Source organism: Epinephelus fuscoguttatus, linkage group LG11 (assembly GCF_011397635.1).
Source record: "Epinephelus fuscoguttatus linkage group LG11, E.fuscoguttatus.final_Chr_v1".
Classification (NCBI taxonomy): domain Eukaryota; kingdom Metazoa; phylum Chordata; class Actinopteri; order Perciformes; family Serranidae; genus Epinephelus; species Epinephelus fuscoguttatus.
Window position 1 is genome coordinate 28,300,225 of NC_064762.1, and position 15,173 is coordinate 28,315,397.

At 39.8% G+C, this 15,173-nt stretch overlaps 1 protein-coding gene across 1 annotated transcript in view; it reads left to right on the forward strand.

Annotated features, from left to right (window-relative positions):
- The window catches only part of man1a1 (mannosidase, alpha, class 1A, member 1), a 200,314-nt gene that overhangs the window by 94,058 nt on the left and 91,083 nt on the right, over positions 1–15,173 (forward strand). The window contains exon 4 of the mRNA XM_049589654.1: positions 6,345–6,425. Coding sequence (XP_049445611.1) covers positions 6,345–6,425 — 81 coding nt within the window. The remainder of the gene's footprint in view (positions 1–6,344; positions 6,426–15,173) is intronic.

Sequence of the window (15,173 nt, forward strand, 5' to 3'; positions counted from 1 at the left end):
AATGGATAATCAAGGTAAATCCAGTTGCAGCAGCCACACATACTTCAGGTGTACGCAGGGGTGTTTGTAGGATTTGAGGACATTTGGAGCTAAGCCAGACCTTAGCCTCTGGCAAATTTTTTAAGCTTTAGTTTGATGTCTTTGTGCACTCTGGTACCTTATTTACATTCAAAGTACAGAAAAATTGCCAATGTGATTCAATTTATCTTCATTATGAATTAGAAAATGGTCAAGGTACCACCCAGCACCCTATCAAGGGCCAGATTTGGCTCATAGCCTGCAACTCGAGTATCACTGACATAGAGAAATAAGATGTTATCACATCTGACAGCATGATAAATGACAGAACAGGGACTGATATTATGTTAAGATCAACAATAAACTTCTGAGAATCAAGTTAAATGATCCAGAAAAGTAGTCTTAAACTATACAGTCTCCGAGGAGACTTAAAACTTAAAAATGCTGCCATTACCCCGGAGCCTATAGGAGCCTTTAAAGCGATTTAGAGACAGAGAAAGGGGATTTAAAAAGAGACGGAGAAAGACAAAGGTTTGTTAAACAAACAAAGGGAGATTTGCTGAGACTTATGAATACAGAAGTGATGACAATAGCCAGGAGTGTTTGTCTCTGGACACTTTGCCAAGAAGACGTGGAGTAACAGATGGAGAAAGCAGAGAATGCAGATATACTTGATGTCTTTATGCAACATGTCTGCCACAATACAACTGTCCCTAAGCAAAAGTACACAAGACCTGATTGCTTTGTATCGTCTCTCACACACACATCAACACACAGGGATATGACAGCAGTGGCCGGTAAAAGAAAGAAACAGTTGTGCTGTATTTTTGTGCTCCTGTTTGTGCTGTCTAAACATTTTTTCCTGTGGAACTGTGGGGGTATAGACTAATGGTTTTTACCTTTTCATGCCACAACAAACCTGCTTACTACATACCGATTGGTTCACACAGGAATTAAAGACGATCTCAGGAGAGGAAAGAAAGTAAATTGTGCAGCCATTAAGGTATATTTTACTATATTGTAGTGAATCTAATTGCATAGATCCTGCACTTGTGAACTCAGGCAGTGCCACATGAGTCAGGGGAAATGCAGCCAGTGATTTTCAATATGCAATATTTTATGGTTCTGTAGCAGCAGTTTGTTTTCTCACGTGTGTACAAAGATATTGCAGCTGTAGCTTTTGGTGATAGAAAAATACAGTTTTGTAACTACTATGGGTGAAATACACCGTGATTCTTAGCCAGTTTGATTTAGCATTTAGGATTTGATTTTTTTTTTTAATAATGAAATTGTCACTAGAATAATTAAGACAAACTTTTTAAATTTCAAATGAATCAAACATGCCCCAAAAAATTACTTATCATTATCGGTGGAACTTGGCTCCGATAGTGCCCGATGAATGCACAGTCTCCACCAGTCATACAGGGACGTACATCCCCAACCTGAGCTGAAGAAAAGCAAATAGGGGCTTGATCAGTGGGTACAGCTCCAAAGAAAGACGGTCCCTTCTGCTGTGTGACTACTCCATTTCATTTCAATTAAAAGCTCTTGTTTCAAATTAAAGACCCTATAGCATTTTTTGTAAGTCCAACTTTATACTAGGTTTTCACTTGATCTTGTTTTTTATGTGTTCGGTATCATGGCAAAAGTATTTGGAGTATGGGGCGCCTGGGGACTCAGTGGGTAGAGCAGGTGCCCCATGTACAAAGTCTTTGCTGCAGCGGCTATGGGTTCGATTCTGGCTTGCGGGCCCCCCTGTTCCCTCCCTCCCCTTCACGCTTAATATCTGTCCTATCAATTAAAGGCAAAAGCCCCAAAAAAAAATCATAAAAAAATAATAATAATAATAATAATACATATATATTTTGAGTATTTTGAAAACACAAAATGACTCCTCTAAGTATCTTGTTACATATTGCATATGAATTTTTTCAGCCCGGTCAAAGAACAGTTGCAAAATACTCAGAAGTAATTGAAATACATATTACAAATACAAGTTGGCCTAGAATTATTGCCTATTTCTGATCATCACGTTTTATGAAAGCTCCATACACAAAGTCAAGGCTATATCATTTTGTAGATTCTTAGGTTTTAAGGAAAAGTAATGGCTCAATAAAAAATGCCCCATCTACATTTTGTAAGGTTAGTTTGATGTTTTGTTCCAGATTTATTCATCAGTTACCTTGAGATTCATGTTAAGTTCCAGATTTATGGATTTATTGAGGTATTTAGTACTTTGAGATGGATTTTAAGATTTGTCAGCTATCAGCTTTTCCCTGATCCAAACTGTCACTATTATATTGGCCTTTAAAAATCCACAATCTGTCGACCCAAAGAAGGCACTAGGCAGTGATACACTGAATGGCTTTTTAGCCAGTCCTGATGGAGGAGGAATTTTTCATTAAAATGCTGCTGACTGTTGTTTACAGTATGGCACTTTGTGGGTCAGTGTCATCCCTCTGTAGTTGTAGTTTTTAATCATGCCTCTTTAAAAAAAAACAGCACGTTGCTTCTGTAACTAGGACAACTCAGGGCCAATTAGAAGTAGTATTAGCTGCTAACACTAGTGTTACTGCCTTGTGTTGACTGAAGCCTGACAGAGTACATGTCCCCTTCTTATTTGATGCAACCAAATCTCTGTCTGCACCTCTAGTTACTGATATAAACAGTTACTAGCATGACTTCAGCATAACTCTCTATTCTTCTACGTGCAGTGACTGAAAAAGTGTTTTTCCTTCAAATAAAACCAGACAAAATATGACTGTAGCTCCAACACCTCACTCAGAGTCCCACTGCAGGAGCCACACAGGTCTCACTGCCATTTATTTCTACACAAGCAGCTAAACAACACTTTTAAATCTATTTAAAGGAAAAGAGCAGGAGTACAGGGTTTATAGCACTCCTGAGACTTCCTGTGTCAGACCTCAAACACTCTGAAACGCAACTTAGAATCATAAGCTAAGACTGTCAGGAAAAAGGAAACTCGATATTTCCTGTAATGACAAAACTATAGGTGTAATGATATAACTATATGTTGTTTTTTTCTGTTTATGGTTTTAACTCAAAGACCAGCAAATACAAGTTGTCCAGCGACGCTTAACAACCAGCCAATCACCCAAAAAAAAGAAGATCATAAGATATACTTCCATATACTCGGGCCATTATCTCATCGATTCATCTCACTGTAGTCCTTAATTAGCTCTCTGCTAGGAAAAGGCTATGCTTAGTCAGTTTCCTGTGCACTTTGTAATGGATTTAATGTTGCAACATCAGGAGACTTGACTCTTCCTCTGCCAACTTCGTCAGGCCCTCTTGCAGGAATGAGATAACGTCGACTAACTGCTGACTCAGGAGGTCATTGTCCAACAGTTTAAAGCAGTAATGGCCGGTAAAGGCAGTCACACAAGATACTGCAGGAAATCTGCTACGACTGATTGCTCGGAAGTACGAAACATTTCTGTTTCACTCTTCTGTCTCATTTACCGAACTGAACTGAACTGCACGTAGACAGCAGGTAGTAGGAAGCATTTCAGCTGCCTGTGTGTTGTAGAGGAAATAATTCAATTTTAATTAGGAAGAATTAGCTACACAATCTAGCTACTCAATCAGTCATTCAGACTTGGGAGGGGGGGATGACAGGACACATTTTGTCTTGCATATAATTTGTTTTTCCACAGGACGAAGTCTATTGTCCTATCTCTGGTTGACAGCAGTGACTTATGAGAGCTGTCAGTCAAGCACAAAAACTTCATCTGAGTCAGGAATCTGCTCATAAAGACGCGGAGAGAGAGAGAGAGAGAGAGAGAGAGAGCGAGAGGCAGAGATGAGGCTCCATTGTTCTGCTGCTGAGACAAATGGCTTTACAAACTTACATTTTTTGTCATTATTTGTCCCATTCCCTCTGCCAAAAACTGTCTTGAAATAGAGGCATTGTATTTTTAGATGCAGCACACTTTATCACTGCCATTTAAGGCAATGTTTGGTGGCGAAGGATTTCTTTTTTAAGTGAAGAGGGAATATGAAGCCATTCACTCCTCCACACAGATAGGAATAACAGTGTCCAACAAAAGGGCCAATATTTTATCAGTGGACTTTTTGAAAAACTTTTTCAAAACCTGCTAATGACTCACAGGACAGAATGACTCAAAATCTGGCACATACATCTTTCAATATCTACAGCAACACCAGCAGCTCTGAAGGCACATAGGTGCTTTAAGCTAAATGCTAATGTCAGTATGCCAATGTGCTCACAACAACAATGCCAATATGCTGATTTTTAGCAACTTTAATGTTTACTGTGCTCACCATTTTAGTGTAGCTTTTTTTTACATGCTAGCATTTACTAACTAGCATAAAACACAAAGTACAAATATTTAGCCATAAACCAAAAAAGTATTGGACAAATTAAAAATTTGACCTGATGATGGTTCTTGGCAAACACTGGAAATTGCAGCATTCACCAACGTCCAACAACTTCGTACACAATGTCTCTCTTGCCGATATCGTTTCTGCTAATACTTCTTTTTGGGTTTGTCTGGTTAGGTGTCATTTTCAGTTGTACGCTGATCAAAAAGATCAAAGCAGTCGGGCTGTTTTCTGTTCAAGGAGTTAGTATCCAGTTTCACCCCCAGCATACTCTGGAAATTGAGTGAATATGGATTTCATGTAAACTTCTAAACCAGGATTTGCCGAGATGCCTGGCGTCGTGTGTTCGCGAAACCAGACTTTGGTTTGACTTGCACGCTATTCACTTCAGATATTTCAGACAGGACCCAAAATGGTGGACCAACCAAGATCGCCATCTTTTCATCTACACCACTAGCGTGGCTAAAAAAAACAAAGCTGTTTGACATTATTTTATGTTTTGATAATAACCAAGACACCCAGAAGGCAGGGCAACTGTTAAAAACTGCTGAAACTGATGGTTTTTCGCTTTCTTTTTTTTTTTTTAAATTCCTGAGTAAATAATTTAAATGCAGAGGTGGAAAGAAGTTGCTGCTTTTATCATGATAATTTACAAATATTGTGACATCATATCAGTTTCAAGAGAAGCAAAACTAAACTGAGAAAGTAGAAAATGGTGGACAATCTGAGGACACAGCCTTTTATTAACTGCTCAAATAGCAACTTGAATTCAGGCAACCCAGTGCACTCTCCTCGCCGGATCAGCAAAATCTGTTGCTGCCGTTACAGTCCAGATCCAGCTCACTGTGAACCCCACCTGCCGTGTCTGGAGCTGTCACCCACTCTCCCCCCAGCAAATGGTCTCCTAGCAGCAGGAAGCATGGGCTAGTTAACTAGCCAGCTAGTTCTTCTTTTGATTTGTAGTCTGATAAACAGAAAGCGAGAGCAAGTCGAGAGACTGATAAGATCAATGCGCTTCATTTAGTTCCACATGGAATCAGATTTTATTCATTTTAGATACTAAAAAACAATAGAAAATCAATAAGCCGTCACTGTTGATATTGTGGCAGCCACTAATGTTAAATCACTGTGTGGCAAACACTACATTAGCCTGATGAGCAGGGACACCTAAATGCAGCACTTCAAGATTAATAAAAAATATAAAAATTTTAGTAGGTGATTAAGTGAGTTTATTTAATAGAGCACCTTTCACAGAGCAAGGTCACAAAGTGCTTCACTGGACTAAAATTTTTGATATAAGACCATAAGAAAGTTACTTATTTATTTACCACTTTTCTATGCTGTATATGATGTTACAGAAATAAAAGTCAGAAATACTGATATGCAACCTCCGTTATTTTTAGAATATGTCTCATGATGTACAGACAGTGTATGATGCAACTTTTCTCCCATGGTCTAGTGTCAAAAAATAAACAAAAATTACTTTTTGAATTGCATTTCTACAAAATTACAACATATACTTAATCAGTACCCAAGAATTGAGATAGTATCAAATCAGGAAATAAGCATATCATCTCAGCCCTAGAAACTACCCACCCTAAATGCATGCAGAATGCACATGTGCATATTGCTGTGATTGTTGCTAGATAAGCCACTTCCTCAGAGCACTGCAATGTCTCATCATCTTACTCAGTCATAGCACACTCACTTTTAAACCAGCAGAGAGTTAAATGTTTTCAGTACCAACTGTTGGCTCATTCAATCCAAAAATAACTTGTCTGAACTGTGGAAAGTCCACCTCAGTCTAATCCTCCCTGAAGTGAAACGGAACCCAGGAACAATTCTGTATTGAGTCTTTGCTTTCCTAATTCACTGTTTGTAGGTGGAGAAATGTGTATTCATGAGTTGTACTTCTTCAAGTGTTTATTGTCTCATATGTCTTTCCTTTGTCCCCGCTGCAGAATGCTGAAGTGTCTGTGTTTGAGGTGAACATCCGGTTTGTTGGAGGTCTGCTGTCCGCCTACTACCTGTCTGGGAAAGAGGTAAGAAACAAAGTGAAGCTCCCTGTAGTGTTTTCTCATGCCACCTCTGCAGTGAACGAGACTTTGAGGAGGGAATCTTGCCGCCTGTTGGCTGAGCGATGAAACAGATGGTACAGGGCAGATGATTGATTGTGGAGATTTAGTGATTGAATGGGTGCTTTATATGCTCAAAATCTTTAGTAATATCCCCTTTAATAGCTGGTACAGATAAATGTATCCCATTAGGGAGTACTCTTTCCGAGTATGGGTCTCTCTTTCTCTTCTAGTTCGATACCAATCACACATTTGATGAGTCGAAGATGGCTGGAAAATGGCCTGTAGTGTTGTTCCTATTTTATGTGGTGGCTGTGCATAGGTAAAGGATACAGCACTGTTAATCTATGTGTCAGACTAAAGAGATAGTATCAGGTTCTTTTGTTTTCCCATAGGAATGTCCTTGCATGTTGGCAAGAACATTTGTAAAATGAAGGTTGCGTACAAGGTGCCTCAGATATAGAAAACTGCCATTGTTTTACAGTTGTACTTAGAAAAGACTTCCTTTTTTGGGTCGTAAAAGAAAAAGAAAGGTGGTTCTCCATCGGCCTAAGGGGGAAGACTCTGTTCTGAAGAGTCAGATTACTGTTCCAGACTTGCTTTATTCAGAAAAATGAGAGCAGAGAGATTCCACGGGGCTTCTCACTTTACTCATCGCGCCAGTCCCGCTGTGTCTATGTGCATGTGAATCTGCTTAGTGACTTAGAGGCTGTGAAAATGACATCAGCAGGGTATTACACTCAGATTGTGTTCCACTCCACCAATGTAGGGATTTTGCGTTCAGCTCACTTTTCCTTAATATCCTCTTTTCTTTCTGTCTCTTAATTACACGCCTCAGTCTCCTTAATGTATGATAAGACCCCACCAGAGAACACTCCCCCGAAACCTGGTACCTGAAAACCGAAAGATCTTCGGAGTTTTGTTTCTGTCACAAGAGGGATTTCACTCTGAGTCACTTTTATCTGCACTGCTGTTGACACCTCAGCTGTAATCTGCACTTTAATACACGTACACAGGTCCTAATCTACACCATCATCGTAGTGGTGAGCGAACAGGACTTGTGAGGCTAAGTGCTCCTTTATTAACAGGGGGAGATAGTGCAGACAGGAGTCAGGCTGGGAGTTCTCTGGTAGCAAAACCTATTTCCAACCTCACTGAACATGTTGGCGCTTCAACACACACAGAAAATCTGGGGAAACATTACTTCTTATTGGTCAAGTGCTGGATGTTAGGACTATGGCTTAAATTTGGCAATAATAACAATGGCTGTACTCAAATTTGAGTTATGTCAGTCCATTCAGATTTGGCTACTTGCTCCTTTTTTCCCCATGAAAAGTTTGGTATTTAAAAGGATTGATATTTAAAAGGACACTGAAAGTGACAATGACAGTCACATAATATAGCAAACAAGCCAAGTTGGCCCTCCAAGCTAATGCAGACTAACTATGCTAACGACAGATTGCAAATGTGCCAAAACAAAAGCCTGAACAAAAGACTGAATTGTATTAAGTTGCTGTGAGCTGTAACCTCACCACTTCTGAGCAGGAGGTAGAAAATAACGTTATCTCAGAGCCTGACCGGGCAAAGCCTCTCGTCTTCGGGCAGCTGCCTCCATCTCACTCAGAATTATCCTGGTTCTGGGTCCACAGTTGCCTGGACCAGAGAGCAGCGTTAAAGCAAGGAGTGCTCATTCTGCAGCTTATTCTGGGGACCGAAACGTCCCCAGAAGTACACCGCACACTGACAATTCCTGGGGTCCAAGAATCTTAGCCGACTGAGGGGTCTTTGACTGATGATTTAAATGTTCAACTGTCAGGAGGCAGTCCTAAATCTGTTCATTTCTCAAAGCAAATTCCAAAGTGAGAGACAATATAGCACAAATCATAGAGATTAATCCTCTAAATGTGTGCGTCTCTCAACAGTACTTTCAAACCTAAACAGTACCTTATGAGTCTCTTCTGTAGGGTGGCTGGGCTCAGCCTTAGAGAGGGTAAAGAGCTCGGGTATCCGGAGGGAGCTCGGAGTAGAGATGCTGCTCCTTCACGTCCAAAAGGGGCCAGTTGAGGTTGGTCAGGCGATCAGGATGCCTCCTGGGCTCTACCTAGTAGAGGTTTTCTGGGCATGTCCCACTGGTAGGAAGCCCTGGGGCAGACCCAGAACACGCTGGATATAGTCTCATCTGGCCTGGGAACGCCCCGGCATCCCCCAGGAGGAGCTGGAAAGCATTGCTGGGGAGAGGGGTATCTGGAGTACTTTGCATAGCCTGCTGCCCCTGTGACCTGGGCTTGGCTAAATGGTTGAAAATGGATGGATGGATGGTTAAGCTGGCAGTTATTTGCAGGCTTTAGTAAAGAATTTGGTCTAAAAATGTGAGAAAATTGTGAAAAAAATATGATATTTCAAATCAAATTTTCCTCAAACCCAAAGTTTTCTCTTTAAATTTCTTATTTTGTACAACAAAAAGTATAAAACCCCAAAAAGAGAAATAAATAGAAAAACAGCAAATCTTGGAGCAAATCAGAGCTGGGACTAGAGAGTAATTTTGTTTGGAAAATGTCTTTAACGAATTATCAGTGAAATCAGTATGAAGAATCATTGGCTCTGGCTGCTTTATTGTCAGCCATGTGAGGAAGTTCCAATTAAGATTTGTTTGCTCAACCAGCCAAGCACATGCCTAAAAACAAGTTACAAAACAAGTGAACAGTGAAGAATTTATAAAACAACACAAGATGAAATGCCTCAAAACAATTTCAAAATAAAAAGCTGAAGTTCAGCTAAAAGCAAAAAAAACCCAAAAACTTGTATGTAAGTGCTTGGAAGAACAACCCTGAGCTTCCCACTGTGATCTGCATTTGACATACACAGTCATAACAAAAGCTGTGTGGAGATCATCTGAACTGCATGACAAGTGTGAAACAGTGGAGGGCAACTGTGAGCCCTCATCCTGTCTCAGCAGTCACTCGCAGCTCCATTTCTTTTTTATTATGAGAGTCAGTCAGCTCAAGACATCCTCCTGTATTTCATCAGAGCCATGAGAGGCCGCTCTCCTTCAGCTGCAGGTCAGGGTGACTTGAAGGATGGAGGAGGTAGATGAATGGCTGATGGGTGGCCTCCAAGGACTGAAGGCTGTTGATGGACAAGTTGACTGAGTGTTGCCGGTGGTGTGCCTCTGAATGGCTCAAAGACAGCTGGGTAGTGCTTACCGGGCTGTTAGGGGTAAAAGAACAAACAACAGTGAAAGATAAGAAGGAGATACACTGTGCTGATTGAGCTTGGACTGGCAGAACCCTGAAACACAGACCCGTATATATAGCCTCATCCTCTTCGCTTTTTTTAACACCACAACTTCTAATTAAATCCACTTTAAAATAGCAATATAGTCCACAAAACAAGGCTGGAACTAACATTTTTTCATTATTGAGTCAGATGAGTATCGTTCAACTGTGTGTCATTGAGTCTATTAAATATCAAGACAAATGATAAATGTCCTTCTAAATTTTTTAAAGCACAAAGTTACATCTTCAAATTGTTTGTTTTGATCAACCAGCAGTCCAACAACCCAAAGATGTTCAGTTTATTTTACATTTTTGTAGGGCTGCTCTTGACTAAGAATTTTCCTCGTCAACCAATAGTTTTAGGGCCATTAGTCAACTACTCCCCTGCATGTTTACGATATTAATTTCATTATTAAATGATATATTTTGGGCGGGGCAACACAATGGTTTGAGTTCAAGGTGAAATACAAACCGTACTAATGAACCTTCATTAATATAGGCCTTTATTTTATCTACAAGTGCACATCACACACTGAGCGAGCCGTCTGTTAATGACACTGTCGGCAAAGCAGTAATGATTGTGCTAATCGGCATGTAGCTACTGACATGTTTCAGGTGATGCGTCATGTTTGTAGTCGACCAATTATAGGCAAATGTTTGCCTGCAACTTTTTATTCATTGGATTAAAATGTGCTATATTGTGATATATATTGTTATCGGGATATGAAATGACTTATATCGTGATATGAGATTTTGGTCGTATCGCCCAGCCCTACTATGTTGTTGTTATTTATTGGTGTTATATAATCTTGTGAAACTAGTCCTTGACAGGTAAACCAGACTTTGCACATCCAGTCGATGCAGCAAAATCAATTTTTTGCATTTCCAGATGAGTTGTCCACTTTCCCTCTTTCACATGCCACACTCCACAACCTGTAAAACCAGTGCTTTTGGAAATCCACTCCAGATAAAAGCTCTCGCAGATAAAGTGGAGCTGTACTGCAGGTACATTCTGCCGACTGATATTTTTATATTATAAATGGACTAATTGAACACCGGTCAGGCATTATGTAACTCCCCATTTGGAGTATCTATTAGATGAGACTGTACCTGACCTCCCGAGAAGATGTTCAACCTGCAAACCCAACGAGACCACAGAGCAGAGACAGAGGGAGGCTGTCAGCTGAATAGAAAGAGTGATAAAAAAAAAGATCAGATGTGACCTTAGAAACTATTCAGCCCCTTGACTTCTTCTGCATTCTGTAGTGTTGCTGTCTGAAATGAAAATGGATTCATTAGAGTTGGGAGACAATGTCAACACCAGGCCCACTCAGAGTACTCCCTAATGAAAGACTGCCAGTTAAACATGAAACTCCCTTGGACAACATTAGGGTGTCTGCCTTGACAAGTACTGTCCTCTCTCTGTCGAACATTTATTAGTTTTATTTTATGTACTTATAGACATTAGAAGTACATTATGTACTGTATTATATACATATGTGTTTTCTATTACATTGCCTAAATTGAATTAATGAAATATGATTGAAATGAGTTGTAGAGACATCTTTGAGACCTGAGGGATTTCAATTAATCGTGAATCTATTTGGAATTTAATGCAGAGATATTTAGTAGTTAAATGACGAATAAAGTGCAGCTTCTTCAAGAAAAACAACAAAGTAAATGTCAGGCTGTGCTCATACACAGAAACTTGCAGGTGCAGAAACTGTAAACAGGCCAAAAATGTCTTACAGTTTTAAAGTGAAGCTCTCAAGGGATCTGAAGTTTCAGTTGAAGTTGAAGCACTGAAAGGACTTGAAGTGAAGTTTCACAGCCAAAAAAAGTTAAGTGTAAAATACTTAGAGCATATGAAATTTAAATTTCAAGTTCAAGTTAAAGCAGTTTGTACATAAGCACTGTAAATAGTTAAACTGTGCCTGATGAGTGCCGTTTAGCTTTCTGTTTATTATTAAACTAACATTTTAAGTGCTTTCAGTGAAATCGATGTTGTCAATTTTACTTCAACTAAAATTTTGAACTTTTTAATCTCTTACTTCAACCTGCAGTTAAGCAACTTTCAGTGCTTGCACAGTATCTGAAATTAGCCGCCTTTTAAGGCTTTTGCGATAAACTCAATATTGCAATACCGCGCTATTGATAAGCCAACCACAAGGGAAAGGCATACAACCACCACAACAACTCTTCAAATATTCAGCTTTGGGTAAAATGCTGCAGCTGGGGCACCCAGTAGTTCAGTGGTTGGGGATCGGGCATCCCATGTACAAAGGCATTGTTCTTGTCGTAGCAGCCGTGGGTTCCATTCTAGCCTGAGCCCATTTGTTGCTTGTCATCCCCCCTCTCTCTCACCCTTTTTCACACTTAATCTGTCCAAGGCAAAAATCCAAAAAAAAAAAAAAAACAGTCTTTAAAAAAAAAAAAATAATGCAGCCACTCGTCACTGTCTCTTATAACCAAGCCATCACAGCAGAGGAGGGGCGAGACAAATACCACAAAAACCAACTATCACATTGCTGAATAACAACATCAATGGAGGAGAAATTAATACAGAGCTCATACAGACCAGCGGGTCCATCTTCTTTCCATATGTGCTACAGCCTTCGCTTCATCCAGAGCAGTTACGCTTTTATTGTGCCATAACTTTTACTTCCGCTTATATTCTGTATCATAGCAACCAGACATAACCAAAGCGTCTCAGCTGAAAAAACACTGCGCCCCTTATATTGCACCTCATTGCCCCTCTGTCTTCAGCATTTAGGGATAAACAAGTATTTAATTTGTGTCAAATATGTCATCTATGTAATTTAAAAATGAACAATATACCTAATAATAGCCTAATGATAAAGCTTTTTTACAACGCACTAAAATCAGTAATTTGCAAAATACACAAAGAAGTGGCTGCAATACTGCGTAAAAGGCTGTTGAGCCAGCCTCAATCACCAAAGGGGAAATTCCTTCCCTGTGACAGCCCTGCCACCTTGCTGTTGATGGCTTGAAGTCAGAGAGGTTGAGGTTTATCGTCTTACCATCCTTGATCTCACATACTGTCAGCAGTCAGCTGAACACTATTTGGCAGTTTTGTTTCTAAGCTGAATTTTGGAAACAAGAAGTTTTTGGTTCAAGGAGGATGATTGATAGGGAGTCAAAGAGTGACGAGAGGTGTTGGAGACAGAGAGGAGGAGCAGGTACTGTACAGAGGCGTCACTCTGTCACTCTGCCGCTCTGCCGTTCAGGTGTAGTCTTGCTCTGACTCACAGGCCCGAGCCTTTGATGAAAATGTGATCAGTAAAAGTACAGCTGGTACTGGCTGCATGCGCCGTTACTGTCAGGCTTTTAACAACCACAGCCTGTAACCTCATCCACTGAGGAACGGGAAGAAAGGAAGGACGGTAGAAAGGTAGGTAGGAAGTAAACAATGTACGGAGAGATGAACAAAATAAAAGGCTTTCAGTTCCTCCTGTTAATCAAAGCTAAGTGCTTCAAGGAGGGAAGGACAAAGAAAGGACAGGCAGCAAGAAGAAAGACAGAAAGCCAGAGAAACAGGAAAGGAAGTGGTGCATGAAGGAAGATATTGTGTGTGAAAAGAAGGGGAAAAACCTGAAAGAAGTATGGAAGAAGTAACGATTGATTGAGGAAATTAATTGAAAAACAAGGGGAGGAATTTGACATGTTAAAAGAAAATGGGGAGACAGAAATGTATACACTAGTACTGTATAATAATGTATATAGTGTACTGTCTTTGTAATAACTATACAAAAAATCAATCTATTTATGTGTTTAATTTCAAATAGAATTAATAAATGCATTAAATAAAAAAAACTAAAAGTTTGAGGAATGAAAGGCAGGAGTCAGAAAGCAAAGAGGAGTGTTGAGTCAACAAAAGGAACAAGCAAATGACTAAGGGAAGATGGGAAGAAATCAAGGAAAAAACAATAAATAGAAAGTATATAATCACTATAAACATAATAAATACATCAAGTAATGTTTTCATGAAGTGATTGTGATGTGTAAAATTCTAATTACAGTGAGCAAGAATCAACAAATCCTTGCTGTGACGATCTGCATTATACAGTTGCTATTATTCATTATAAGAGTAGGTTTCCATCCTCCAGCCAAACCCTTATCCTGCAATGATTATAATGAACAACAGTGATGATGCTTGATTGTGATGAAAACTAATCCCAATCTCCTTTAGTTGTGTCTGATAGAGTAATCTGGTGATGGCGGGGATGAGTGTCCCAGCTGCTTCCCTCATCCCTTAGAACAACCCAGATTAAAGTGAAAATCCTGTCACCAGAAAACCAAAGCAGAGGCTATATTCTCAGGTGTCTTATGGACCTACTTTAGACACAGACAGTAGGAAGTTTGGTAAAATTCCAGCTGGTGATGTTAACATTGAGGTTTTCGTCACCTGATATCACTGATAATGTTTCTGTCAGCCTGCAGCAGGATAGGAAACTGACAGGAAGGGTACAAACATTAGATTTTTTTTTTGTCTACATGTAACCCTGTAGCTATAAGAAACAATGACAAGAAAATTTCACAGCATCTGGCTGTTAAAGTAGTTGTACCACGACCAAAGAACAATCTTTTGTTACTTCAAGAAGACCTGTTATGCTCATTATTAGGCTCAGATTTGTATTCAGGTTCCCACCAGAGAATATCCACGTGTTAATGTTCAAAAACCACTTTATTTTACTCATACTGTCTGTGCAGGAACACCTGTATCTGTCCTCTGAGACACTTAGTTTTAGCACCTGTCTCTTGAAGCCGCCGTTTTGAAAAGTCCAGGCTGCTCTTATTGGTCAGCGTTCTCTAAGTCCCCCCGTCATTGCAGCAAGGGAATGGCTGTAACAGATAAAAGCGGCACTTTCTATTACGAAGACTCACTATTAAAAGCTTCTTAACACAACTAGACACATTTCAACAGGAATATAATTAGAAGTTCAGAAAAAAATTAGCATCTGCAATTAAAAAAGTAAGTTTCCCTGATGTTAGCATGTAGCTACATGTTGCCCCTGTACGTACACAGTGTAAACACTTGCAGTAGCGCACCTGGAGTGAATGACCATAGAAATAAATCTGTCATGAACAGACGTATTCACCTACAGGTCCTTAAAAAGTCTTAGAATGTCTTTAAGCCACAGTGTGTAGGAATTTCTCCCATCTAACGTTGAAATCATATATCATATTCAAACAGATGGCGCACTCTAGCGCCTCACTGTTTCAAACACATATTGCAACAACTGTAGCCGCTGTGTACCAAAAAGTAGGGATGCACCGAAATGAAAATTTGTGGCCGAAGCCGAATATTATTAAACGCTTGGCCGAATACCGAGTACCGAATACCGAACATCATTGTTTAGTTTTTCATTAGTTTTTGCAGATGAACCCCCTCCAGATTAGTGTTGTCACGGTACTAAAA